This window comes from Dermacentor albipictus, chromosome 1 (genome assembly GCF_038994185.2).
Source record: "Dermacentor albipictus isolate Rhodes 1998 colony chromosome 1, USDA_Dalb.pri_finalv2, whole genome shotgun sequence".
Lineage (NCBI taxonomy): Eukaryota > Metazoa > Arthropoda > Arachnida > Ixodida > Ixodidae > Dermacentor > Dermacentor albipictus.
Window position 1 is genome coordinate 504,399,205 of NC_091821.1, and position 26,771 is coordinate 504,425,975.

Below are 26,771 nucleotides of genomic sequence, written 5' to 3' on the forward strand. Positions count from 1 at the left end.
AGAAGTGAATCGTACCTATCTGTGGTGCCTGTGGCTATGCGACCATTCATGCTTTTCATGTGTCACGACACCCTCTCTGCTGGCCATCTGGGTCAGCAGAAAACTCTGGCTAGCATTAAGGAAAGGTTTTGGTAGTCTGGCATGCGCGCCGATGTCTACTTGTACGTATCGCGCTGCGCAATTCGTCAAGCTCGTAAAGTCGTCACACACCGACAACTTGTGCCCTTGCCTCTCCTGTTCCCGTTTCCTCGCAGCAAGTATGGCAACAAATTTCTCATTGTGGCCGCGGACTACCTGACTAAGTGGGTAGAAGTTCGAGCCGTCCCTGATTGTGCAGCCGCTTATGTCATGACCTTTACTAACGAGTGCGTGATATTCCGACATGGCACGCCGAAGTTACTGATTTCTGACTGTGGCATGGCATTTATGTCGCGGGCCTTCAAAAGTTTGTCTAAACTTGGAATACGACACGCTACAGTGTCCCCTCAACATCCATAAACAAATGAACAGGTCGAGCGCACCAACTGCACCGCAAAGACCATTTCTTCCGGCGTCTGTCCCACACACGATGACTGGGATGACTACGTCGCGGCTGCGGTTTTCGCTCAAAACAGGTCCCAACAGGAAGTTACTCGCGCCATGCCATTTCAGCTGATCCACGGGAGGGCGCCAAGCTTACTGCAAGAACACATTTTTGGTTTGGACACGTTTCTGCGTAAATGCCCCGCTAAATTGGACTCCAGCAAAACCCTGTGCCAGGCTCGCCTCCGAGCTTGGCTAGCAATACTGCACCACCAAGCCCAGTTGAATACCTCTTCTGAGCAAAGTTCTGCTTGCTCTTTCCAACCGGGCGATTTAGTGATGGTTTTACGGGCACTGCGTTTTCCTCGGCACTGCGAAAAACACTTACCGCGGTTTTCTGGTCATTTCCATGCTGTGGAAGCTCGGGGTCCTGTGACGTTTCGTTTAGCCTCAATACACGAACTTGATGACAACCATCGAAAGCACACTTTTCCTACTCTTGCCACTCAGATGAAGCTTTACGCCCCTCGTGAATCCTGTACTGAACTGCTGTCTTTCTCCTGCGGGAACTCGAGGGGAGAGGGAGCGGCGAGTGTAACGGTAACGATGAAAGATTGAAGCGAAAGAAGAGGAAGAGAAGAGTATGCAGTGGGTCAAGGGCATGATTTGTTTTTTGGAACGGCTGGGATTTGGATGTGTTGTGTACCGCTTGGCACCCATTCAAGACACCGGAGTCCCGTTACAACATCAACGGTGACTTTGAAACCCCCATTAAATATTTTATTTCAAGACGTCAAGCTGAGTATCCGAAACAAGACTACTTGAAGCAGAAGGGCAATCAATATAAGCGGATGGCAGGATGGACTCGAAAATGGGGCTTACCGCTTAAAAGCAACTGTTTGGCTATGAGAGAGACATGTGCAGGGCTCGAAAAAGTTTTATTGCGAAAGCAATTACACGAACATCCCAGGCGCATTTATATATTATATATAAACATATAATTTATAATTATATGAACACCCCAGGACGGATCGGGGGCCTGCGCGTGCCTGGCCGGGCCACTGTGTGTCGCAAGCTATCCGCCGCGCGTGCAGAGTGTGCGCTGTCTTTTCGTGGCGTACTTCGCGTTGATGCGAGCGGCTACACGAAGGTCAACCAGTTCGCTGCTGCTTCTGCGTTTCCACGCTGTAGTATGAGGACACCGAGTTTCCGCGGTCATCGAGTGAGATGTGTTTATGTTGGCTTGTGCGCGCCTTACACCACACTTGTTAATTTAGTTAGTATGCCTGTGTTTACAAGTTTACATGGCCGATAAAGCTAACTACTATCCTTACTTCGTATGACTGCCCAATAATTTCCTATCACAATCGATGCTTCGCCTTTCGGGTGAAACTGCGGCTTTCTTTTTACGTGGAAGTAGTGCTCGGCAGTCTAGAGTTCTTGCATTTCGCCTCTGCCGAAGCTTAGCCCCTGCGGCCGGCAGCCGCAACTACCGTCTGATGCTCTGCGACAAAGTGCTGTATAGTCGCCATAACACCGCGCGGCGGGTGTGAGTATGGTGCAATAGTTTCCCTGAAGGGAAAATTTCATCTACCGGAACATTGAGAAGAATTACATATGAAAAAACAGCCATTCAACCACTAAATATACATACAATAAGGGATGAGTCGATGAGACATACATTGTCAACACAATTGCTTGTTTTTATTTAGACCATACAGATTCTTGTAATAGGTTTACAGGCGTGCACAACATTTAAGGTAAGTTCTTCGGTGAGGCAAACATACTTTGTCGGCACTAACGTGTCTATAAATTGAATACGTATCAAAAATAGATAATTACTGTTGTGTCATCAACCCTTAGATAGAACGTGTAGTGGCCCTCTGACGTCACTGAGGCCTTGAATTATTGTATCTGAGATAGAACACACGTGCCTGTATGCCTGTCTGTGATGTTATTAATTAGTAGCTCTGTATAGCTATAAAAGACAGCCACGTAGGTGCCTTGTGGTTCTTTTCCATTGTATTGGAAGTGGCAATAAAGTGTTCTGGCAAGTAGGCTACTGCGTACTTGAAGACAACATTGGCGACGAGGATGGAATTGTCATAGCGTACGATAGCCGGGCCACGGCTGAAGCGCTGGTTGCGGCTCCAGCAAGTTGGGAACAGCAGAAGAACTTCAGTTTGGCCTAGTTGGTATTTACTGCAAATCATATTGACCGCAAAAAAGACGGGGACATAGGAAGAAAACACATAAACAGCACAGGCGGTAACTTTCAACTGTTTTATTCATAGCAGCCAGTGGGCATATATAGGCAAAAGGAACATGCGCAGATCGCGGCAAACAAGAATGCACATCAGCTTAGCGTGGCAACCAATTATCAAAAAAATCTATTTCCGCTTGAAACAACCTAATGGAGGTATCGCTAACACAATCCTCGCCTTTCTTATTTATATGGTAAGCCTCCATCAGTTCACGTGCAGTCTGGTCATGGCTTTTGCCCAGAATCTTTATCTCCTCAAAAAGAGGTGCACAGCGACAGGCATTGCAGTGCGCAGGTAAGTGCGCCAACTCATCTTTCTTTAACTTTTGCTCATGCTCCCTGGCTCGATCATTTAGGCACCGTCCAGTCTGCCCTATGTAGGACTTGCCACAGGCCAGGGGGATTTCACACACAACTCCTACATTGCATTTGGCATACGGCTTGGTGTGGTTCTTACCACAACCTAGCCTTCCTTTAGGATCACGGGAGGTGCGGGGGCAGAGCCGCGCCAGCTTAAAAGGGGCTGAAAAGACAAGGGGGACTCCAAACCTGCCTGCCACCTTCCTTGGGTTGTGAGCGACCCTGTGGATATACGGTACTACTTCAGGTCTTATGGCCATAGACAAGGAAGTTTAACTTCTTGTGACAGCATTTTAGCCGTTTTTAAACAACTTGGCAAAGGGCTTTCTTTTACTCACGAACTTCCACTCGACAATTCCCTGCGCTTTTTAGACCTACGCATTTCCTTTGCTAAAGGTCACGCGTGCTGGCAGTACTTCCCTCGGGCACAAAAGGGCTTGGTGCCATACGATTCCTCCCAGTCAAAGATTGTTAAGCGAGGAGTAGCGATGCTCTGCTTAGAATCGGCTCTCCGCAAATCGTTTGTGCACAAGATGCAGCTTGCCTTTGAAAATCAGATTTCCCGTCTTAAGACGGCAGGGTTCCCTGACTCGATGGTAACGCCAGTGGTGGAAACCCTCCTGCAGAAGGTAAAATGATCTAGGGGCAAAGCAAGGGTGAGGACGACTTCTATGGCCATAATACCTGAAGTAGTACCGTATATCCACAGGGTCGCTCACAACCTAAGGAAGGTGGCAGGCAGGTTTGGAGTCCCCCTTGTCTTTTCAGCCCCTTTTAAGCTGGCGCGGCTCTGCCCCCGCACCTCCCGTGATCCTAAAGGAAGGCTAGGTTGTGGTAAGAACCACACCAAGCCGTATGCCAAATGCAATGTAGGAGTTGTGTGTGAAATCCCCCTGGCCTGTGGCAAGTCCTACATAGGGCAGACTGGACGGTGGCTAAATGATCGAGCCAGGGAGCATGAGCAAAAGTTAAAGAAAGATGAGTTGGCGCACTTACCTGCGCACTGCAATGCCTGTCGCTGTGCACCTCTTTTTGAGGAGATAAAGATTCTGGGCAGAAGCCACGACCAGACTGCACGTGAACTGATGGAGGCTTACCACATAAATAAGAAAGGCGAAGATTGTGTTAGCGATACCTCCATTAGGTTGTTTCAAGCGGAAATAGATTTTTTTGATAATTGGTTGCCACGCTAAGCTGATGTGCATTCTTGTTTGCCGCGATCTGCGCATGTTCCTTTTGCCTATATATGCCCACTGGCTGCTATGAATAAAACAGTTGAAAGTTACCGCCTGTGCTGTTTATGTGTTTTCTTCCTATGTCCCCGTCTTTTTTGCGGTCAATATGATTTGGGAACAGCAGGCGGACTGCCACAGCAGGCGGACTACCACAGCATGGCTTTCTTCGGTCACTTCGATTCGTTCACGGAAGGGGGAGACGAAGACTTCGGATCTTATGTGGAATGCTTTGAACACTACATCCGTGCCATCCAGGTCGATGAAGACTGTAAGGTATCCGCTTATGTGACCTCCATTGGAAACAGGCTTACCGCGCGTTGCAGAATTTGTTGGCCTCAATGAAGCCCAAATCCAAAACATACGACGAACTCAGGGCTTTTAAAGGGCACTATTCACAGAAACCCTTGGTGACAGCGGAAATATTCTAGTTCAACCGTCGGTCGCAGCAAGAAAACGAACCAGTTGCTACGTTTGCATTAGAACTGAAAAGGTTGGCTGAATCCTGTGAGTTCGGGCAATTCCTGGTGGATGCTTTGCGGGATCGGTTCGTGGCCGGACTGAGAAACGAAACAACACAAGCCGAGCTCCTCAAGAAGAGTACCCTGACGTTCCAAGCTGCTTATGACCTTGCCAAAAGCGGGGAGCTCGCTCGCACCGAAACAAGAAAGATTCCCGCTAAGGACCCCAGCGAGGTGAACCTGGTCCAGCCACCTCGACAAAGAAAACCCGAGGCCACGGCATGGACAAGACGGGCAGCGAGCAAGAACACGGAGCGGCAAGCCGAATCGACGGACTGTTTCCGTTGCGGATCAACGCATACCGCCGCAGCCTGCCCCTTTCGCCAATATCGATGCCGGGCCTGCAAAAAGGTGGGGCACCTGGCAAGGGTCTGCAGAACGACGTCACGTTCGGTGCACGCCCTTGAAGAGAGCACTGGTTTAGAAGGCTCCGGTGACTCGGACGGTATAAGTGGTTAGGACGATAATTTGCTTAGCCATATGATTTCATGTAAGAGTAATGACGTTGGCAACATTGTGAAAGTTAGGGTGGCAGGTAGGAGTGTCAAAATGCAAGTTGACACAGGAGCATCTGTGTCTATCGTACCAGAAAAGATGTAGCGGCAATATTCGTCTGACTTACCTCTAGAAAGTTATAGTTTATGGCTAAAAACGTACGGAGGTGTCCCGCTGGCAATTACAAGCAAGTTGACGGTGCGCGTAGAGCACAATGGCCAAACCGCGGCCTTAATTGGCTTTAATTGTAGTCCAAACACCACCAATGTGTGACACTTTGTTGTTGGGCCGTAATTGGCTAGAGGCTTTGAAGCTGGATTGGACGAGCGTGTGTAATATCTGTCTTGATAAATCAGCCGCAGTCATCGAAAAATTTTCGAAAGTGTTTGAGTGGGCACTAGGATTGATAGCTGACACATCGGTGAACCTAGTGCTAAAAGACAGCCGTACACCTGTCTTCTGTAAGCATCGACCTGTGCCATTTGCAGTCAAGGACGCCGTAGCACAGGAATTACATTCACTAGTGGAATCGGGAGTACTGGTGTCTGTACAGCAAAGTGATAGGGCTACGCCCCTAGTTGTCGTACCCAAAAATAACCACAAAGTTCGCATATGCGGAGACTACAAAGTGACTGTAAACCCTTTTCTGAGAAACGATTATTACCCTTTTCCAACGTTGGAAGATATTTTTGTCGCACTGCATGGATGCAAATGTTTTACTGTCCTTGACCTTTCTACAGCGCACCAACAGTTCCAGCTGCACCCTGATTCGCAACCTTTGGTAACTGTGAACACCCACCCAGGCCTTTTTCGATACGCTCGTATGCCGTACGGAATAACAAATGCTCCTTCTATTTTCGAAGCCGTGATGGATGACATGTTAAAAGGTTTAGACATAGTGCCATGTTATCTTGATGATGTGTTAATAGCAGGAGAAACAACGGAACAATGCTATAATAAGGTCGAAGCTGTGCTGAGATGGTTCAAGGAACGGGGTGTGGAATTGCGGAAGGAGAAATGCAAGTTTTTTTTTTATAAGGATGTGACCTATTTGAGTCACGTGATTGATGACAGAGGAATCCGTCCTTCAGAAGACAAAGTGCGCGCTATCAAAGAAGCACCAACGCCAAAAAACAAGAAAGAGATACGCGCCTACTTAGGCTTGTGAAATTTCCATGGCAAATTCGTGCCGAACTTGTCAGCACAGCTTAAACCATTACATGACTTGCTAGCTGAAAATGTTAAGTGGAAATGGACGGCTTCCGCCGAAAAAAAACCTTCAAACTATTCAAGGGCTGGCTGCTGAGTGCGTCCGCACTCACCTACTATAACTCTTCAAAGGAGCTAGGACTGGCTTGCGACGCGTCTTTGTATGGCTTAGGCACACTACTTTCTCACAAGGCAGGGTCTGAAGAAAGACCAATCGCTTTTGCGTCTAAGACTCTGACTAAAACGGAGCAGGCGCACGCCCATATCGAAAAAGAAGCCCTGGCTGTTGTGTACGGGCTAAAGAAATTTCACAAGTACCTTTTCGGGCGGAAATTTGGGATATACTCCGACCATCAACCCTTAGTGGGGCTATTAGGACACGGTAAGCCAATTCCTGCTATGTCGGCGGCACGCGTGCAGCGTTGGGCCTTACAAATTGCTGCTTATCACTACAAATGGGTTTATCGCAAATCATTGAATATCGGCAACGCTGTCGCACTTTCACGCCGGCCGCTTCAGAACACAGGTGACGTGTACACAGATGACGTGTGTGACGTGTACATAGGTTTTTCTATGCTGGACGAGCTCCCACTCTAGGCAGAAGTCATTAGAGGGGAAACAAGTGAACACAAGCTGTTATCAAAGGTGTTGTTTTACACGCAGGTCGGCTGGCCTTCAAAAGTGTCTGATGATGCTTTGGCACCATATATCGCCCGACAAAGTGAGCTTTCTAGTGACAGAGAATGCGTGACGTGGGAAAATCTAGTGATAGTGCCAACGTCTGTTCGCGGAATGGCACGCATGAAAATGCTGTCTAGAGGCCACCTGTGGTTGCCCCGCCTTACGCAAGGCGTTGAACAAACAGTGAAGCAATGTGTCACATGCCAGGTGACCCAAAATGCGGCGCCCAAAGTTGCTCTAATGTCACGGAGAGTGTATAGGCGCCAGTGGGGGCGTGTGCACTTATATTTTGCTCATCGTGACTAGCATTGGTTTCTAGTGCTAGTTGACTCTTAGTCAAAGTGGGTGGAAGCGTTTGTCCTGAAGTGAACTAGCAGCGAAAAGACAAGAGAAACTGCGCACGGTATTTGTCGCGCACGCGCTACGGGATGAAGTGGTAACAGACAATGGCCCGCTGTTTACATCAGCACTTTTCAAGACATTCATGAGACGGAATGGCATTCGGCACATTAAATTGCCTCCATATAACCTGGCATCGAATGGCAGCGTGGAGCGTTGCGTACAGACTTAAATCTTTTTAAGAAGGTCATGGACGAACACATAAATGGGCAGATACAGTCTCTCCAGCACCGGATCGACCAGATCCTATTCAATTATAGGAACACGCCAACGGGGTTTACTGAAGATGCACCGGTCCAGCTATTCTTATCGTGGAAACCTAGGACAAGGTTGAGCCTTCTCCATCCGGATATCGAGCAAAGGATGAAAGAAAAGCTTAAGCGAACAACGCAGTCGGTAAATCAGCGACGAGGTGCGTGGAGGAGCTTCGAGGAAGGGGAAGGCGTCCTTGTACAAGGTCTACAGGGGAGTGTTGTGTCATCACCCCTTAAATAGAACGTGTAGCGGCACTCTGACGTCACTGAGGTCTTGAAGTGTTGTATCTGAGACAGGCACGTACCCAAGGGGGGCCCGGGGGGGGGGGCCCGGCCCCCCCCCTCGAAATTAAGCGGCATACCCGCCCCCCCCCCCATCCGGCCAAGGCACCACTCCTCACACACATTCCTAAAGGTTTGACAAATCAATCTACTCGGCCGGCGGTCAACACTTTGCTGCCTTTTACAGCGAAAGCAGTGTATGGCTAAGTCCCGTAGTTTTTTCGGCGTCCGTTAACAGAAAAAAATCATGATGTGGGCCGATCCTGGTGATAGTGCAAAAATGGTCCAAGATCAATGGCACATACCCCTGTGGACTCGGGAACCTATAACACGCCCTTCGGAATCTTCGGGATGGGCCCACATATGGGAAGTTCTTAATGCCTGCTTCACCTTCACCGCGGGTCGGCCAGGCATCGCACTTCGGAATGGACCCACGTGTGGGGGGCGCTTAACGCCTGCTTTACCCCTGCCGCGGGTGGGCCCGGTATTGCAATATCTTCGGGATCGGCCTACGTATGGGGAGTTCTTATTCACCTCCACCGCGGGTCGGCCCGGCATTGCACTACCTTGGGGATGAACACATGTGTAGGGAGCGCTTAACGCCTGCTTCGCCCCCGCCGCGGGTAGGCCCGGTATTGCAACATCATCGGGATCGGCCTACGTATGGGGAGTTCTTAATGCCTGATTCACCTCCACCGTGGGTCGGCCCGGCATTGTACTATCTTCGGGATGGACCCACGTATGCGGGGTGCTTAACGCCTGCTTCGCTCCGCCGCGGGTCGGCCCGATATTACACTATATTCAGGCCGACCGGCAGCGGATGTGATACACTTTGCTTTTCGTTTCAGAGCTTTGACTGTCGTCAGCTTTCGCTGCCATTCCATCTTCACGGAGTGGTATAGTTGTCAATTTTTTCACTCCTTTTGGAGGGCGGTAGTTATCGGCATCTCCTGGGGTGTGGAGGCCAGCTTTGTCATCGATTCGTTGCCTGCACGATGAACTCAAGATGAATTCAATTGTCACCATCTATTGCACCATCTATTTATGGTATTAATTATAATATTTTTATTTATTTATAATGCCCAACAGAATTTTTATGCCACCATCGATTCAACGATCACGCACATCCCTGTTGCTTCGTTAGTTCAATGTTCTTTGTTTATACTAATCCAGGGGCCAGGAAAGGGATTCGGTTCAGAGTCGGCTGGTCTGTAAGCTCGTGGAAGGAGTTGTGGCCGGAGAAAACACCAGTTGCGTTTAACGTTTCCTTTTGCTTCATTATTTCCACGAGTGACACCTCGCCGCGACGCTGGCAGATCCTCGGAACCATATATCCACGATATAGGTTAGGTAAGATGGAAAATAAGATATTGAGAAAAAGCGTTCATTATCAGACCTGCAATAACCCTTGAGCCCATAAGCGATGTGACTGTCGCCCGCCACCCCGTGTGGTTTTTCCCTTTTTGTAGAGCACGTTTCGGGCAAAATTGGCAACTGGAAACAAGAGTCGCAAGGAGATGTGAAATTAAGCGATCTACTAAGCGAGACAACCAAGGCAACAGTCAAACAAGTCAAAGGAAAAGCGAAAATTGTTTGTGAAAATATTTATGGATCAACCTCTTCTTATTTAAAAAGGAAGTAGAGAAAACGCCACCGGAACTGGAGAATCATTCGAAATAATTCCGTATAATTCGTAGCCACTTCCGCGGTGGGCGCAGTACGTCTAGAACCGCAGCGTCCTGCGCTCTACGCGGTTGTACGGAACTGGTGACCACGCATCGTTACACAACTTCCCAAATAACGACACGAGTCGGTTTTGCTACTTGGTAGAGCAGTAAACGAGGGATGCAAAAGAACTGTGACTGTTGTGCAAATATACGTTTATCTGAAGTTCTTCCAGGGCTAATTCAAAAAGCGTTGCTAGAAATCTTTATTTTGCCCTCTCGCTTGTTAACTTGTTCTTGGCAAGGTTCTTCCCGCGCGCCTTTCATTCGCGAGTCCATTTGATGTGGTTCTTTGTTTGTCAAATAAAGAAGTGTATCTCACAGGCGTACCTGTGAGATACACGGTATTTGAATTCCCTTTCGCGGCTTTACGCTATTTATGGCAAATGATGGGCATTATTCGCATTTGCACTAGTAAAAGTACCCTCCACCTCATTTGCATAGAAAGGTTACCTTGGGTTGCCCCCCCCCCCCCCGAAAAAAAATCCTGCGTAAGTGCCTGATCTGAGAGAAAACACACGTGCCTGTGTGTGTGATGTCACTGATGAGTAGCTCTGTAGAGCTCTATAAGACGGCCACGTAAGTGCCTCGTCGTTCTTTTCCGTTGTATTGCAAGTGTAAATAAACATGTTTTCTGGCAAGTAGGCTACTGCGTACTTGAAGACACAGTTGTTACGTTTTTTTAACCTTGAGAGCAGTTTATTTCCATATTTCGAGGCAGTCATACTTTAATACAACCAAACGTTTTAAAAAATTGAACCTAATTTAAGGATTCAATCGTCAAATTTCAATGGAAGATGAATTGAATATTCCTACAAATTTAAGAGATAGCGAGTAGGTATACTGCGTCCGTGGCTTTTTCTGCCCCTCGCGATCTTGCTGGCCTACGCCGCTGAATCGCCCGTCAAAGGGAAAGAGACTGGTGGTGGGTGTCACAAGCATGCTCAGGCGTTTGTAAAAGGCGCAACGGATGTCGTTTATAAAATTCCGCATTGTTAGAAGAAGTACATCGGGCGCACTGGATGCTGCGGAATGATTGCGCGACGGTATATGCGCTTTCAATACCAAACAACGGTACTGCAGCATTGTAGAGTCTGCATGTGATCTCTGAATCTCCGGCAGTATATGATTCCATGCAAAGTCAAAGATTCTATTGCCAGATAGCTGATGCATTCGTTTTATATTGCCTCTACAAGTAAAGCATGCGCGATTATACGTCATATTGTTTGGTATTCAAACGCGGTTATTGTGTGGACTTTCGCAGTGCCATAATTTTATTCTTACCCATTTCATGTTTTTCTTAATTGAATGTGTACCACCGTATTTGTCAGGTACCATAACGTGCTGAATTGAAGAGTCTGAAGAAATAAAATTCGTTGAAAGTTAGGGTCAATCTGTGTGTCTGTCCGTTCCTGCTAGTCCGTCTTGCGCATTGATTCCTTCATTAGCATTATGTACCAACTAGCCGAGTAACAAGCTTTCTTTACTTTAAAACATTTCACTTTCAAGGCGATGCGAGTGGTAAACCTTAATTTAACCCTGTCCACGCGTGTCGGCATGAAATGTTTGTCAAGTGCCAGCCTCGATTCTGCAAAAAGAATGAGTAACCTCTTCGAGCATGCAAGTCGCAGAGGCCGTGCCGTGGACTGTCTGGCAACTGCAACAGTCAATTACTCAAGCCACTCGGTATGTGCCACTGAATGCTTAGCAAGCGAGGAAACAATTTCTCAGCGTTCGAAGGCACCGGCGCTCCACGCTTGCCGTCTCGGAAGCCACTCGCGGACTTCTCGGCAGTGCCACTAGATGGCGCAGCGTGTCCAGAAAGAAACGCGAAGAAGGGGCCTTGGTTGTCGCATGACGCGTTTCTCAGCGCACACACGCACAGGCACGCCAAGCCTTTCCAACGGTATGCGCAGGATTCGCGGCGGCGGCGCTAGATGGCCCCTAGTGTTCTTAAGGAAGCGCGAAAGAGGAGTCCCGCTGCAGTACACACCTGATACATAATTCGTTTCGACGTTGGCAATATGGTTGTGTAGCTATATTCATTCAATGCCAACGCATTACCATCGACAGTCATCGCGAGATGGATGTTGCCGGAATTTTTCCTGTTCCATGCTTAAGCCCTAAATTCATAATCACATTGGAAGACGGTGCCTTTACCCTGAACTGTTTGCCTTGCCCCGGCAGCCAGAGTTTCGAAGCAAATAGTGGAAGTACACGTGTCACTGGACGTAGTAAAATGCGTAACTTGCAGTATATTGTTACGTAAGAAGACTATTCCGTAGCACTACCCCCGGCGGCAAAAGCGCTGTCCCGGAGTGACTAAGGGCCGGACTCGGAAGCAGTATAGTAGGCCTTGAGCCTACTGACGTGCACGACATCACTAGATGACAGAGTAGATGACGAGGTTGAGCTCACCGGAGCAATTTCGTACATCACAGGCGTCACCTGGCGCAGCACGCGGTAGGGCCCTGTGTATCGCGAAAGGAGCTTTTCTGAAAGTCCGACGTGACGAGAGGGTAACAACAAGAGCACGAGCGCACCAGGCGAAAACTGTACGTCACGGTGGCGCGCGTTGTAGTGACGCTGCTGAGTGGTTTGCGAGTCCGTCAGTCGAGCACGGGCAAGCTGGCGTGCATGGTCGGTGAGGGCGATGGCGGCGCGCATACTCGCTTGTTGAGATAGAAGCAGGAGGAAGTGCCGTGTCAAGAGGCATGGTTAGTTCGCGACCGTAGAGTAGATAAAAGGGAGAAAATCCAGCGGTGTCGTGCCGGGAAGAATTATAAGCAAATGTGACGTAAGGAAGGGCATGGTCCCAGTCGTGGTGGTCCTTGGAAAAGTACTTGGACAGCATATCGGTAAGAGAACGGTTTAAACGCTCTGTCAGGCCATTGGTTTGAGGATGGTATGAGGTAGTCAGCTTGTGTTGAGTGGAGCAGGAACGTACAATGTCGGCGACAACTTTCGAGAGGAAGTTACGGCCATGGTCAGTGAGCAGCTGTCGCGGGGCCCATGAAGTAAGATAATGTCACGCAAGAGAAAGTCCGCGACGTCATTGGCGCAACTGGTAGGGAGAGCCCGCGTGACAGCTTATCGGGTGGCGTAATCAGTTGCGACGGCTACCCATTTGTTTCCAGAGGATGACGTGGGAAAGGGCCCGAGGAGGTCTAATCGAACACGAAAGAACGGTCCCACAGGGACAGTGATCGGCTGGAGATGACCGGCAGGTAGCACCTGAGGTGTTTTCCGACGCTGGCAGGTATCACAGGCAGCAACATAGCGTCGGACGGAGCGAGCGAGACCAGGCCAATAGAAGCGGCGGCGGACGCGGTCGTACGTGTGAATTACGCCAAGATGTCCTGCAGTAGGTGTGTCATGCATCTCAACGTGCACAGTCTGTCGTAGATGTTCTGGCACGACAAGAAGAAGATCAGATCCGTCAGGGAGGAAGTTCCATCGGTACAGAATGCCGCCCTGAAGGACATATCGGCGAACGGACGCGTCGGTAGGTGTAGAGCGCAGACGCTCGATGAGTGCTCGCAGCGGTAGGTCTCGGTACTGCTCATCGGCGATGTTAGCGAAGGCAGACACAGAGGAAATGCCGTTGGCGGTACTACTGTCGGCGTCGTCAGGCTCGTCTACCGGGTAACGAGACAGGCAGTCAGCGTCCTTGTGTAGTCGGTCAGATTTGTAGGTGACAGTATATGAATATTCTTGGAGGCGTAAGGCCCAGCGACCAAGTCTTCCCGTAGGATCTTTCAGTGAGCATTACCAGCAAAGCGCGTGATGGTCTGTGGTAACGGAAAAGGGTCGGCCATATAAGTATGGGCGGAACTTCGGTTGGGCCAGACACTCACGCTCATTGATGGAATAGTTGCACTCGGAGGGTGAGAGGAGCCTGCTGCCGTAAGCAATAACACGGTCGTTGCCGCGCTGGCGTTGCGCCAGTACTGCGCCCATTCCGTGACCGCTGGCATCAGTACGGACTTCGGTGGGCGCAGAAGGATCGAAATGGGCCAGAACGGGAGGCGTTGTGAGAACGTCGATTAGATGCGAGAATGCAGAGGCCTCGTTATCGCCCCACTGCAAAGGGGCGTCTTTTTTCAAAAGCTCGGTTAGTGGTCGTGCTATGGCCGCGAAATTTTTCACGAAACGGCGGAAGTAGGAACAAAGGCCTTTGAAGCTGCGCACATCCTTGACACACTTCGGAACAGGGAAGTGCGTAACAGCATGGATCTTGCCTGGGTCCGGTTGCACTCCGTTCGCGTCAACGAGATGCCCAAGGACGGTAATCTGGCGACGGCCGAATTGGCACATCGATGCGTTCAGTTGCAGACCGGCGTGAAGAAAAACGTCCAGGACTGCCGAGAGGCGCTCGAGGTGCGTAACGAACGTCGGCGAAAATACTATGACGTCGTTCAAGTAGCACAGGCATGTGGACCGTTTGAAACCGTGAAGAAGGGACTCCATCGTGCGTTCAAAAGTGGCAGGAGCGTTACATAGACCGAACGGCATCACTTTGAATTGATAGAGACCGTCCGGAGTTACAAAAGCAGTCTTCTCGCGGTCGAGATCGTCCACGGCAATCTGCCAGTAGCCGGAGCGGAGGTCAATAGAGGAGAAGTAGCGAGCACCATGGAGGCAGTCAAGGGCGTCATCGATCCGAGGTAGGGGATACACGTCCTTTTTGGTAACCCTGTTAAGGTGCCGATAATCCACGCAAAAGCGCCATGAGCCATCCTCCTTTTTTACCAGTACAACAGGTGATGCCCATGGACTACAAGACGGTTCTATGATGTTCTTGGCAAGCATTTTGCGAACTTCTGCGTGAATAACTTGACGCTCAGCCGGTGACACTCGATACGGGCGGCAATGAATAGGAGGGGCATCGCCGGTATTAATGCGATGTTTAACAGCTGTAGTTTGGGCCAAAGGACGATCGTTAAAGTCAAAAATATCGTTGTAGGAAAACAGAACGCGGTAGAGCGCACGAGCGTGCTCGGACGGCATGTCGGGCGCAATCATTTTCTGTAAGTCGGCGATGGTACATTTTGTCGACTGCGATGGCAGAGGAGGATCTGCTGAATTGTCGTCTACCTCAATAGAGGCTATTGAGTGATCCTCGAATGAGCAAAGCTGGGCTAGAGACATCCCGCGTGGCAGCACTCGTGTCGTCAAGCCAAAATTGACCACTGGCAGGCAGACGCAATCCGCTGTAATAGATAAAACGGTATGAGGTACCGTGATCTCGTGTGTAAGGAGGACGTCTTGCATAGGAACCGCGATATAGTGACCGTCGGGCACTGGTGGGGATGACACTAGGTCAACGTAAGTCAGTGCCGAAGATGGCAAGCGAACGAAGTCGACGGAATTGAGGCGACTGGGGCGTGGTTCAGCGGGATCCAGAACAGGCAGGTCAAGGCGGAGAGTACTGGTGGAACAATCGACGAGAACGGAATGTGCGGAGAGGAAATCTAAGCCGAGGATGATGTCGCAGGGAGAGTGGGCGATGACTGTGGATAGCACGGTAGTAGAGCGATCGGCGAAGGAGACACGGGCGGCACACATACCAATTACGGGGGCTGTTGCGCCATCGGCGACACTGACAACGTGGTCGTGGCGGGCGTGATTATTTTTTTTTTCAGGCGGGTACGAAGATCCGCGCTCATTACCGACAAATGCGCCCCAGTGTCTATAAGAGCAGATACAGGAACACCGTCGACTTGCACGTCAAGAAGGTTCAGATGAGTGGGCAACGTCAGTGGAGGATTTGGCGGCGTGGGGAGCAATGCAGCGTCACCTCGAGGCACTGCATCATCTAGTTTTCCGGCTGAGAGCGGCGTCCGAAGGGAGTAGGCGAAAAGGAGCGACGGGGCTGGGGAGAGCGAGGTTGTCGTCGTTGGGGCGAAGGTGAACGAGAATAGGGGCGGTTCGGAGCAGGAGAGTCAGAGGCGGCATTATCGGAGCGTGCTGCATAGGGACGAGAAGGGCCACCTGAGGGGCGAGAGTACGCAGTTTAAGCAGACCGGGTCGGGGAAGTCCAGCGACTTCGACAGTACCAGGAAATGTGCCCGATGCGACGGCAGTGAAAACAAATGGGCTTGTCGTCAGCAGTGCGCCATTCAGATTGGTTGCAGAAACGTGGTGGGTAAGAAGATGCGGGACGGGGCGGAATCGAAGAAGCGGGATGGGTATCAGGGCGATGGGCCGAGCAGATGGTGTGAAGGCCCATGCTTTCGAACTCCTGGTGGACAACTGCTTGGATCAGGGAAATTGTGACTGCAGGTGCGTTGGTGGGGCTGGATTCGAAGGCAGCCGGATAGGCGGCCTCAATCTCACGCCGGACGATCTTGGTAATATCGCCAGTGTTGTTGGGACGAGGAGCGTCTGCACAGGAAGATGTCGCTGGGGTGTTGGGCAAACGGGCTAACTGCTGGTCGATACGTCGGCTTTTAGCGAGTTCCAGGCGGCGGCACTCTTTGATAACAGCATCCACCGTGGCGACGTTGTTGAATACGAACAAGTTGAAGGCGTCATCGGCAATACCTTTGAGGATGTGGGATACCTTGTCTGACTCAGTCATGTGTGCATCAACTTTGCGGCACAGAGCCAAGACGTCCTGAATGTACGTGACATAGGGCTCTGTTGACGTCTGCACACGGCCGGAAAGCGCCTTCTGCTCGGCAAGTTTGTGACCGTAGGGGTTGCCGAACAAGTCTCGGAGCTTTTGTTTGAGCGAATCCCAACTGGTGAGCTCATCTTTGTGCGTCCGAAACCAAACTCGACGTGTGCCACCGAGGTAAAATACTACGTTGGCGAGCAGGATAGTAGGGTACCACGGGTATTGCGGCTGACGTGTTCGTACAGGCTGATCCAGTCGTCGACATCTTCCCCATCTTTGCCCGAGAATACGCCAGGATCACGAGGAGCAGGGAGAGTGATGTAGGTCGTCGAAGTGGCAGCAGGTGTCGGGGGCGGCTGAGTCGAGTTGTCATCGCCGGGAGCCATGAAGCTAGGCTCGACGCACCGTCCACTGCGAAGCTCCGTGACGAGGTACAGGGAGCGTCCACCTCCACCAGATATGTTACGTAAGAAGACGCAGCTGAAAAGCTATATACAAGTACATTTACAACGTAATACGCCGCACTTGGCCAAGAGGCAACAGCCCGCGCTAGCCTCTAATCGTCGTCGTCGTCTTCTTACTGCTCGCCTCTTCGTCATTGGTAACACTATTCCGTAGCAGTATCATGGCATATGTTACGTATGACATATCTTCCACTTTCATTGCCATTAATTTATCATTTCTTTCATTCCGTCAGTTCCGTCAATAAGTACAAGTAATTTCCCCTATGTCGTCCTTGGTGTCATTGTTTGCTGACTTCTCGTGATACGATTAATAAAAATAGAGCCCCTCGAAGAGGGTCTCGAATACGGCAAGATTGATGCCTTCAGGTAGCATGTACAGGTTTATTGACCAGTTGCCTTCACCCGGAAAGATTACATACTCGTGACATCTGCGGCAGAAAGGATGTTCCACATCCACCGCCAGGGTTTGTGAGTGATGGCGCTGGTTAACACTGCCAAGGTTAGTTCTAGTAGTAACACATAAATACCCAAGAAAGTGGATGGGGAAATGGCACCGCGATAGCTCAAGTGCTTAGAGCATAGCATGCTTAATGCGAAGACGTGGGATCGTTCCCCACCTGCGGCAAGTTGTTTTTTCATCCACTTTCATTGCCATTAATTTATTATTTCTTTAATTCAATTAGTAAGCACAAGTAATTTCCCCTTTGTTGCTCTTGGTTACCTTGTTTGTTGGCTTCTGATGACACGAATAATAAAAATCTGTCCCCTCGACTATCCCCCTCTTTCTTCTCGATATAACATCTTGTGACATACGATATACATCGCGGTACGTTACACATTCCTTCGGACTCAATTTCATGTGATTGTTAGGCACCTGTTCGAATATTCGACGCGGCGTGATGCATTCGCTCATGACACCGAAAAAAAAAATTTTCAGCGCAACTTTGAGCAGCCACGCAGTCATCGACACACAGCCTCATTGATCGTTTTGCAAGTAGTTCACCGTGGCGTGGCGTAACGATGGGAAAAGCGTGTACTGCACTTCTTCATCTTGCGCTTGTCCCCGCGTCTCTCTTTGTGTATATGTTTTAGTTCGCGCTGGTATAACCTTGGGACACCCCTTCACCTTTAGCAAAAGTCCAGGGGCTCACGAACCACGGCTACGATTTCATCCATCCCTTGCCTTTTTTGACTTTGTTCGCAGCTTAAAACGGTGTAATGCACTCTGCAACGCATACAGTACTTTTCAACACTGTGACGCTGCTGCGATGAAGACGTTTTTTGTAGCGCAAATTTTTCGTAGGGAAAATCCGCTGCTTCGTGACCGCTTGCGGCGCACCTTTATTCGCGCTTTATCATTCCATCGTCTCGTCGCTACGGTGACATCATGATGATCACCTGCCGTTACGCACGGGACACGGCCACACGCGCTTTTGGAAGAACGCGTCGACGCTGCTGTAATGATTTCGACATGACCACGGTCATTTGTTGCAGACGAAGCCCCTTGGTGCAGAGGCGACATAGACAGTTATTTGTTACAGCAGCAGCCATCTTCAGCGGCTCCAACGTGAAACGAGCAGGTCAGATGACCGCCAAAAAGCTTATTTTGATTTTAATTGCCACGGACTCTTCTGAGATTGCTTTGTTTGTGCTGTGTCGCAAATGTAAACGTACTCAGTACCTGACAGATCAGACTCGGAGGAGAAGACCAGTAAATTAACCACAACAAAACAAAATCCAGAGCTTCCGGATATAGTGAGAATGTTGATAAGTGTTGATAAGTGTTGATAAGTGAGAATCCTCTTATGGGCGCTTATGACTTATACTGAAAGAATAGTTTCGTTGTGATCATCGCAGCCCAGCTTCGAGCCGCACTGTCTCATTACGCCAGTGCACGCTTAGATGGACGACTCACCGGTGGGCTGGCGGTGACCGATGGGTAGCAGAATGTGACCTCGTTGAACTGGATGGCACCTTCGAATTCCATGGGTTTGAGCCCTGAGGTCGATCTGCTGTCGATGGCGGGTTTCTGGTCGTGTGGACGAAAACAGCGCGTTGAAGGGGGCCGCGTTACGCTAGCTGTTCCAGCAACAGTATCGTCGCTGGCAAGCGGGTGCAGTGCCTCGCAGCTAAGATAATAACTTGTGAGTGACTGCTTCGTCAATGCTCCAAAATTTCAATTATGTGGTGAGAGAAAGGAAGCAGCCTGCCTTTTGCGGAGTAAGGAACAGAAAGGGCACGCCACGCAGATACGGCAAATATTCAGAAATAATTATTTAATGACTGGCAGTGAGAACTTCAACATGAAGGCTCCCTTGTTCTTCAGCTATTGACGGTTATGAATATGTAATAGAACAGTTAGGAAAGTGAAGGTCTTATCCGCAGCAGTAGTTCCTCTTATTTGCGATTTTCAAATCCACTTATTCTGACTATTGAACAAATGCGGGGTCGCTTTGTGCCCCGCAGATGACATCTAAGAGCCAGTAACATTCAAGTTCAGTGTAGCACTTTTTGAACTACAAAGCTATAAAAGCAAGCGCAACCGGATGCTTCGCACTATTTTGACCAGGTACTCGCTTATTATCATTACATTCCAGCAGCATTGTGGCAAATTCCAATCAATTCCAGCAACAACGGCACTTACTCTCATTTCGTTAAGCCTGCAGAAACGACAAAATGGCACTTATGCCACATTGTCTATACATACATACATACATATATACATATATTCTCTAAGCAAATTAAAAGGTCAGTTGATAGTTCGATAGATGCGGACAAAATTCATGTCTGGAAAAATTATATTTATGCTTTAGTTACTATAGGCGAACAAGTGTCTACGTGAGATAACATTAAAGTGCACACTCCTGAAGTCCAGTTGTGTCACTCCATTACGGCTTGCGCTACGGTTGCCGAACGCCAATACTCACCCTGTCGATGATCTGATAGACTTTACCGGCGGCCCTCTTCGCATTGGCGAATGCATGAAAGTACGGCGTCGCCTGCCCCAGACTCATGGAGAACATGAGAACGCTGAAAAACACCTGTAGAAAGAAGCGAAACAAACCAGCATGGAAGACATACTGTACCGCCTCAAGCGCATGAATATGAAGTTAGGAGAGTAAGCACAATTTCACCCTTAAGCCTAAATGACGCGTTACTACAATGTTATCAACTGGGCTAATATGCCTTTCGAGCAGTGTTCCACACGCACAAAAAATGTACCACTATAGATACTTGAGCGATTACTTTCCCGATAACGTAGCCTCGTATAAGCATACATGCTACATAACTAATAGAGCATACCGTGTGCTTAATTTTATTATACGCAACTTTCGGTAGGCTCTGCCGCGCAGTTATAGTTTAGTAACATACATCGGCGCAGCATGGGTTGCGTGGTCGTCTGGGCTGTCACTCGCCATGCAACGTGTTCAGGATCCCGCCACTCGTTTCGTGAGCGAAGACTGTCGCATCAGCGCCTCCAAAATAAAACTCAGGCGTGGAAACATTGTAGAAACGTCGCCTACAGATGAGACTTGAACTTTTCTTTGAGATTAACACTGGTAAAACGGGAATAGCTAAGAACCTTTACGTGTCACCGTCGCACGCGACATGTGTTCGTCAAGATGATGCAATGAAGGTTCGCGAGTACTCTTCTAACACTGATGTGTGCGCAAGTTGGTCTTGTTGTCCACATACAGTGCGGAATGAGTTGCCGCGAGCTGTTATGTAATGCTATATCGCAGAAAAGTCTCGAGATTTCATGTCTCGGTGTGCATTGTAGCTTTTCTAGTGCATGCACAGGCGTACTGACTACGCTTACGAGCATGAGAGCTGATGGTAGGCAATTTGGCGTGGTTTCATTGTTAACCAAAGCGCAGACAATGACAACTGACAAAAACGAGGTGAGCACGTAGGCCGCTTACCGGTGCCGACTCTCAGCTGTATTTTTTTCAAGAACCAAAGAGGCGGCAAGAAATAACAACATTATTTATTTTATTATTTTTATGCATAGTAGCCCCCACATTGGTCTTCCCTTTTCCTTTCTCACTTTCATGTATTCCTAATGTTATGTGTGCATGTGTGGAAACAGCGGAAGGAGGAGAGTGCAGGGATATTTGCACAACGAGTGTAGTTTGAGCCCGGAAGGCATGTTTTTAAGCGTGCAATCTATGCATGCACATGATTTGTTGACTCTTGTTTTCTTCAAATAAATCTGTTGAAAGTCAGTGTTCTTTGTGTTCACTTCGTTCTTGTTCGTTGTTTTTCTGTAGCGCTGTATTTAGTTATGAATTCAGTTACTCGATCTATAATTATCGCAGGCACTCTGCTTTTTTGTTCTTGAATTTGTTGGTTGCTTTCTGTGCATTCGTGTGCATTCTCATACTCTTTACACCCCTTCTCGCTACCGTGCAATAAGCTTATATGGCGCTGCCGGTAATCTGTAGCAATAATAATAATAATAATAATAATAATAATAATAATAATAATAATAATAATAATAATAATAATGAAATCACCGCTCAAGCAAACCAGCGAAGCTGAAACGTGCGGCCCCGGTGTTTATCAGTGGGTTGATCCCGACAATTCATTAAACGACGGCCTGTAGTCTACTGGATCCTCGGTACGCAGTCGCTGCTTGCGCTCGGCTGCACGAGCCTGTTCTACCCGGGCTGCAGCATCGGCACGGCGTAAACGAGTTCGTTCCCGGTTTTGCTCGCGGCGTTGCTGATCGAAAGCTGCCTGCTCCTAAGGAGGACGTATGACGCATCACCTGCCCATTTCGGAGCCGAAGAGAAATTTTTGGGCGCGCGCGCGCTCGGCTGCGACGGAGAGCAACGACGTTACTACTAGCGCAGCTAATCCAATACCACCTAGATAGCGCAAAGCCTTTTCACTCCAATGACGTCATGTTACCTGTTCCGACTGCCACAGAATATAATGGGAATGCTCCCGAGTAGGCAGCAGTGACTTTGACGTCACCACTTTGATTACGCCAGCCTTGTCAATGGAAATTTCGGGTCAGGTAGCATGACGGCATTGATCGGAGTAAACAGGCCTCGTGCTATCTAGGTGGCGTTGGCTAATCGTGCGCCTCACTTTCTCTCTTTTTTTGGCACTTGTGCATGAGGCTGCGCAGGAGGAGTTTTCAGTCTACAGGCGACCGACAGACGGATGGACGGAGAAATCGGCTAGCCATATTCAGCTTCGCTGTAAAATGTGTGCACCTGTCTCAGCAACAAGTGGTCCGAGATATATGCCAAAATCAACATGAGACATCATGCTGATTTGTTTTGTATAACATGGTATAGAAGGTCAAGGTTACCCATGGCTCAGGTTTTTGGCTGCGCTTCACATGGGCAGCGAATGATCTGTTGGGAAGAAACATTCAGTGAACGAATAAACTGATTAGAGGCCTCCTACGTTTCCTCGTCGTCGTGTCGTCTTTTCATCGTGTGTCCGTCCTTTTTTAGCGCTACCATCAGTTTTAAACAAGGCGCTCCTAGTGCCGGTATGTTTATGCGACAGCTTCCGCGAAAGTAGTATTAGTGATACTGCGCAAATAGCCTTTGGAAAGTAAATATTCGTAGCTAGTCACACAGGCGTCTCTTACAAAGTACATGAGAAGACGACCACCACAAACGCTCTTCAGTAGACTCCAGCGCCGGCATTATGTCCAGGCCACCGTTCGGAGAGAGTCGACTTACAGCCACAATTTTCGCTTGCGTTGGTGGTGGTTGCGCTGATGAAGCAAGCACCTGTATAGGTACAGCTAAGTGTACTCACAATTATTAGCACGCTAGCCTCGTACTTTCTTTGTCCGGGCGGGAGCTCGAAGTCTGCAACAATAAGATCGATGCCATACCAAAAGCCCAGCGCGTAGTTGGCGAAGATGGAGGTCCAGATGACGGACACGCCGATGCTGGCAACCAGGCCCTTGCGGTAACCCGTCTGCGTGGCACGATCCAGACGGTCCGAGTAGCTGTGACCACGGAACGCTGGTGAGTGAAATGTGCATCGAGTCTTCTCGACCTCTACCCGCGATTGCTTTTCGTGGGTGCGGGAGGGTGCACAGGAAATAAAGAAAAAGCAGAAGTACGAATACGTGTACCCCTTTTTTTTTACATGAATACGAATAGTTAACAAAAATACATGTCTATCATGATAAGAACTAGGGCTCGTCAGGGAGATCATTTTACGCATTTCCCCAAGTTTCCAGAAAGTCTCCAACGGCTCTGTTATTGAACTAAAGTCCTTGTGCCACCGTTGGCACTGCTGCCACTCACACACTGAAAGATATGACTATGTGGTAGCGAAGCGGTAGGCTAACAACAGACCAATGATGTACTTCCAAGAATCAGCACGCCTGTCTGAGGACCACTGGCCGATGGCGCGCACTTTACCTTCATTTTGTCCTAGGCACGCACTCCGCTGTTGTGGCATTAAATGGTTTGCCATATCACAAAATTCGCATTATTCGCGATGTAATGACACTGATAATCGTTAGACGCTCACGAGAAAAGCAGCACCACAGCAAGGCCCACGCCATCACTTTCCTCTATAATAGAAGACATTCAAGAGGAAAACACCAACTAGACAGCGAACTGAAAGGTAATCAAAAATGAATCTAAGCGAACGCCCCGTCCTCTAACACGTGTCTAATGGTTCGGGTTACAGTGTGTGAACGGTTTCTCGGTGAGCGCGTCCACTCTGCGATTAAGTCGCTCCATCGCTGTCTGTTGAAACACACGACGCGTAGTCCTTGGATTTCTTTGATGTTTTGCTACTCGTTACTGTTGACAGAATGCATTTTTTTAACACGGTGCTCTATAATTTCATTAGGCTGACTTTGGTCATCCAGTAATACCTTCGAAATTGTAACGAGTATAGCGGAAGAAGCTTCACCGCTTATGTCTGATCAACGTCGTCGCATCTTTGCACCTTTCACTTGCGGTCTGTGGCCCGCACCTCTCCGACTGTCACCCTGTTCAGTATCATAATTTTCCACCACGACGGCGCACTGGTCATCGGTTAAGGCCGTGTTCAAATAGTCAGCGTAGGCTGCTGCATAAACAGCTAGGCACCCAGTCGCCATCCTAAGATGCAGTTTAAATTCCGAGGTAGAAACGATAGCTTTGTGAGGACAGCATCGAATTTAAAAATGACGAAGGCTTCTCGGCTATCCAAACAAGATGGCAACTGAGCAAAATTTTTGAAAACTGCATGGGAAGGTTCCCTGCTCACGAGAAAATCGAGCAAATCTTCATTATTGCACCGAATGTGAGCTACGTTCCGTTTTTCTCGAAGCGTTCATATACAGCTTTTAGCTATTCTTTGCCCATGCAAGGTTGCGTCAAGACACGAACACGTCTTCCAGATGCTTTTCATTACTTGCAATCAATGTTGTCTTCTTAGCAGTCAACGTAGATTGTCTCCAAAGCTGGTTATAATTGGAACCCAGGCCAATAAATATGGAAGTAAGCTTTGGCTGACTTTAGCAAGCAGTCGCATTGTTCAACGGCTTGTTACTCAATCACTTCTCGTGCGGGAGGCATTTAATTCTATGTATTGATATGTGAAAAACACACCTTCACTAATGAATAACTTTCTGATGAACTCGTCATATACGTTGTGCTCACAGGTTCACGGGCCGGACGTTCGTGCCATAGTCTGTCATTGAATTATACCAGCGACTAGTGAAGAATGGCTACTCTCCAGAAGGCAGCTGGCCTGTCGTAACACAGCACATGAAGAAATCGTTCCTGTGGAATAAATGCCACTGTCACGAAGAGGAGGCGTTCCAGTCTTTTCGCCACAATAACCGCTCTGCAGTCATGATTCACACCCATGTAGTGCCAAAATCAAAAAGCTTGTGGACGAAGACGAGAGCAGACCGCACGATCCAGGGGTTTGAAGAGAGATTAGGACCTGTTACCCGAAGTATATTTCCATCACTGTTCTCCTCATAACGTGCTACACCCGCTAATCTTATTCGCACTATGTGTGCTTAGCAGTATGTAAAGCAGGATGAAAATGTTCTGCTTAGGAGAAAGTGATCGTTTTGTCAGCCACAAAACTTGGGACTTGATATCTGAGCCCCATAATGTAAAGCTCCAGGGGTCTCTTGATTCTATTAAGCCTACATCAATTTGTTGCACTTAACCAAGCAGCGCTTATCAATAAGATTGGCAACTCGGAAGAATGTGTGATCAAAAAGAATGCAAATAAGCAGCGTTATTAGGAAACACAGTCATTAAACACAACACGGCCGATAAAGTGCGTTGAAGTCCACTCACCGCTTCATCTCTTTATGCTGACCGCCGTAGGCGATCACGGTCTTGATGAACGTGATCGCTTCCAAAGCCACGGATCCAGCGTAGCGGTACTCGGCCGATTCCTCGGCCTCCAGCTTGCTTTGGGTCTAAGCACGAGAGGACAGAATCGTGGCAAAAGTAAAGAAAAAAGGTGCCTGCGGCTTTCTTTTGCCAGGTTTTCAGAATAATGTCCATGAGATAAAATAAATTGAAAGAAGCGCTGCCGTCCCCATGGTTTGTGTTATGACACATGCTCGCAGGCATGTATCTCGCAGTTCAGAGGGTTCAGTAGCGCACGCCATGTAGCGTCACGGATAAATACTATGCAGCTGCGGTCTCTACTGAGACAATTCTACTACACTCTAACAAAAACAATCAATAGGCCTGACCCTAAGCGCGATATGCAGATCAGTTTACTTAGTCTAATGAACTCACCAGCTTTTATGCCATTGTATTCGAAGCTACTGCTGTGATCAAAGAACCGTGCGTAGGCCTGTGCGCATGCTGGCTTCAACAACGTTAAAACAATTGTGTCTCTTTGCCTGCATGCTTAGAGCTTCCTGTGATGAAACCACAGCTCCAGTTGTGTTCACGGTTTGGCCAGAGGCTTAATAAGCATGCCCTAGTGGTACACCGTGCTCTTTCAGTCCCTGCTTGGACGCAGCCAGAGCTAATTAAAAAAACCGTGCAGTGACGTTGTGTAGTACGGCTCTACAAAGCTCTGGCGTCACAGGAGTGTGCAATTGGTCGTGTAAGATAACGTTTTCCTGCAGTGCCCTTGCCTTGGCGATGACGGTGGTGATGAGCACGAGGCAAGGGACGAGCGTGAGCAGCACGAGCGTCAGCTGCCAGCCGTGCCACAAGGCCGAGATGAGCGAGGCAGACGCGGTGGACAAGAAGAACAGGCACATGCCAATCTTCTCGCCCAGACCATCGTGGATCTTCTCCAGGTCTCTGCAAAACACCACGCGAGTAATTGCACAATACATTCAGCTGCATATCTGGAATGTATAAAGGACGCGAAAACCCTTGACGAAATAAATATTGGGCAGTTCGTGCCAGGAGGTGTCAAGCTGAAACTATCGCAGTTCAACAGAACTTGCTCTGCTCTTATAGTCGACACAGTCTTTATTCCAGACATGCATTTGCATATGCATGGCTAAGGAGAAGGGACGAAATGGCACTATGTAGTGGCTTGACAGTGCTCGTTGCCTTCAACGTATGCGTCAGTATGCGGCGGTACGCACGCAATAATCGTGCACAAATGTGTACACGTGCACAATTATTTTTAAAAAAGCTGCACAGTCGAATTAGAACTGAACAGCAAAAATGAAATAACATCGCGTGACACATGTTTTTGATACAAAATAATGAAGAGTAGCTGCAAAATGCAAAACCAAATCTGGAAATACTGGAAACATCTTTTGTACG

At 48.8% G+C, this 26,771-nt stretch overlaps 1 protein-coding gene and 1 pseudogene across 2 annotated transcripts in view; one reads left to right on the forward strand and one right to left on the reverse strand.

Moving 5' to 3' along the window:
- Positions 1–26,771, reverse strand: part of LOC135911067 (phosphatidylcholine translocator ABCB4-like) — a 350,943-nt gene that overhangs the window by 258,774 nt on the left and 65,398 nt on the right. For both annotated transcript variants that reach the window (XM_065443154.1, XM_070532589.1), the window contains exons 7-11: positions 26,123–26,294; positions 25,323–25,447; positions 22,813–23,008; positions 19,956–20,069; positions 18,944–19,057 (exon numbers count right to left, since the gene is read on the reverse strand). In XM_065443154.1, the coding sequence (XP_065299226.1) occupies positions 18,944–19,057; positions 19,956–20,069; positions 22,813–23,008; positions 25,323–25,447; positions 26,123–26,294 (721 nt within the window). The remainder of the gene's footprint in view (positions 1–18,943; positions 19,058–19,955; positions 20,070–22,812; positions 23,009–25,322; positions 25,448–26,122; positions 26,295–26,771) is intronic.
- On the forward strand, positions 4,254–5,357 carry LOC135911048 (uncharacterized; annotated as a pseudogene).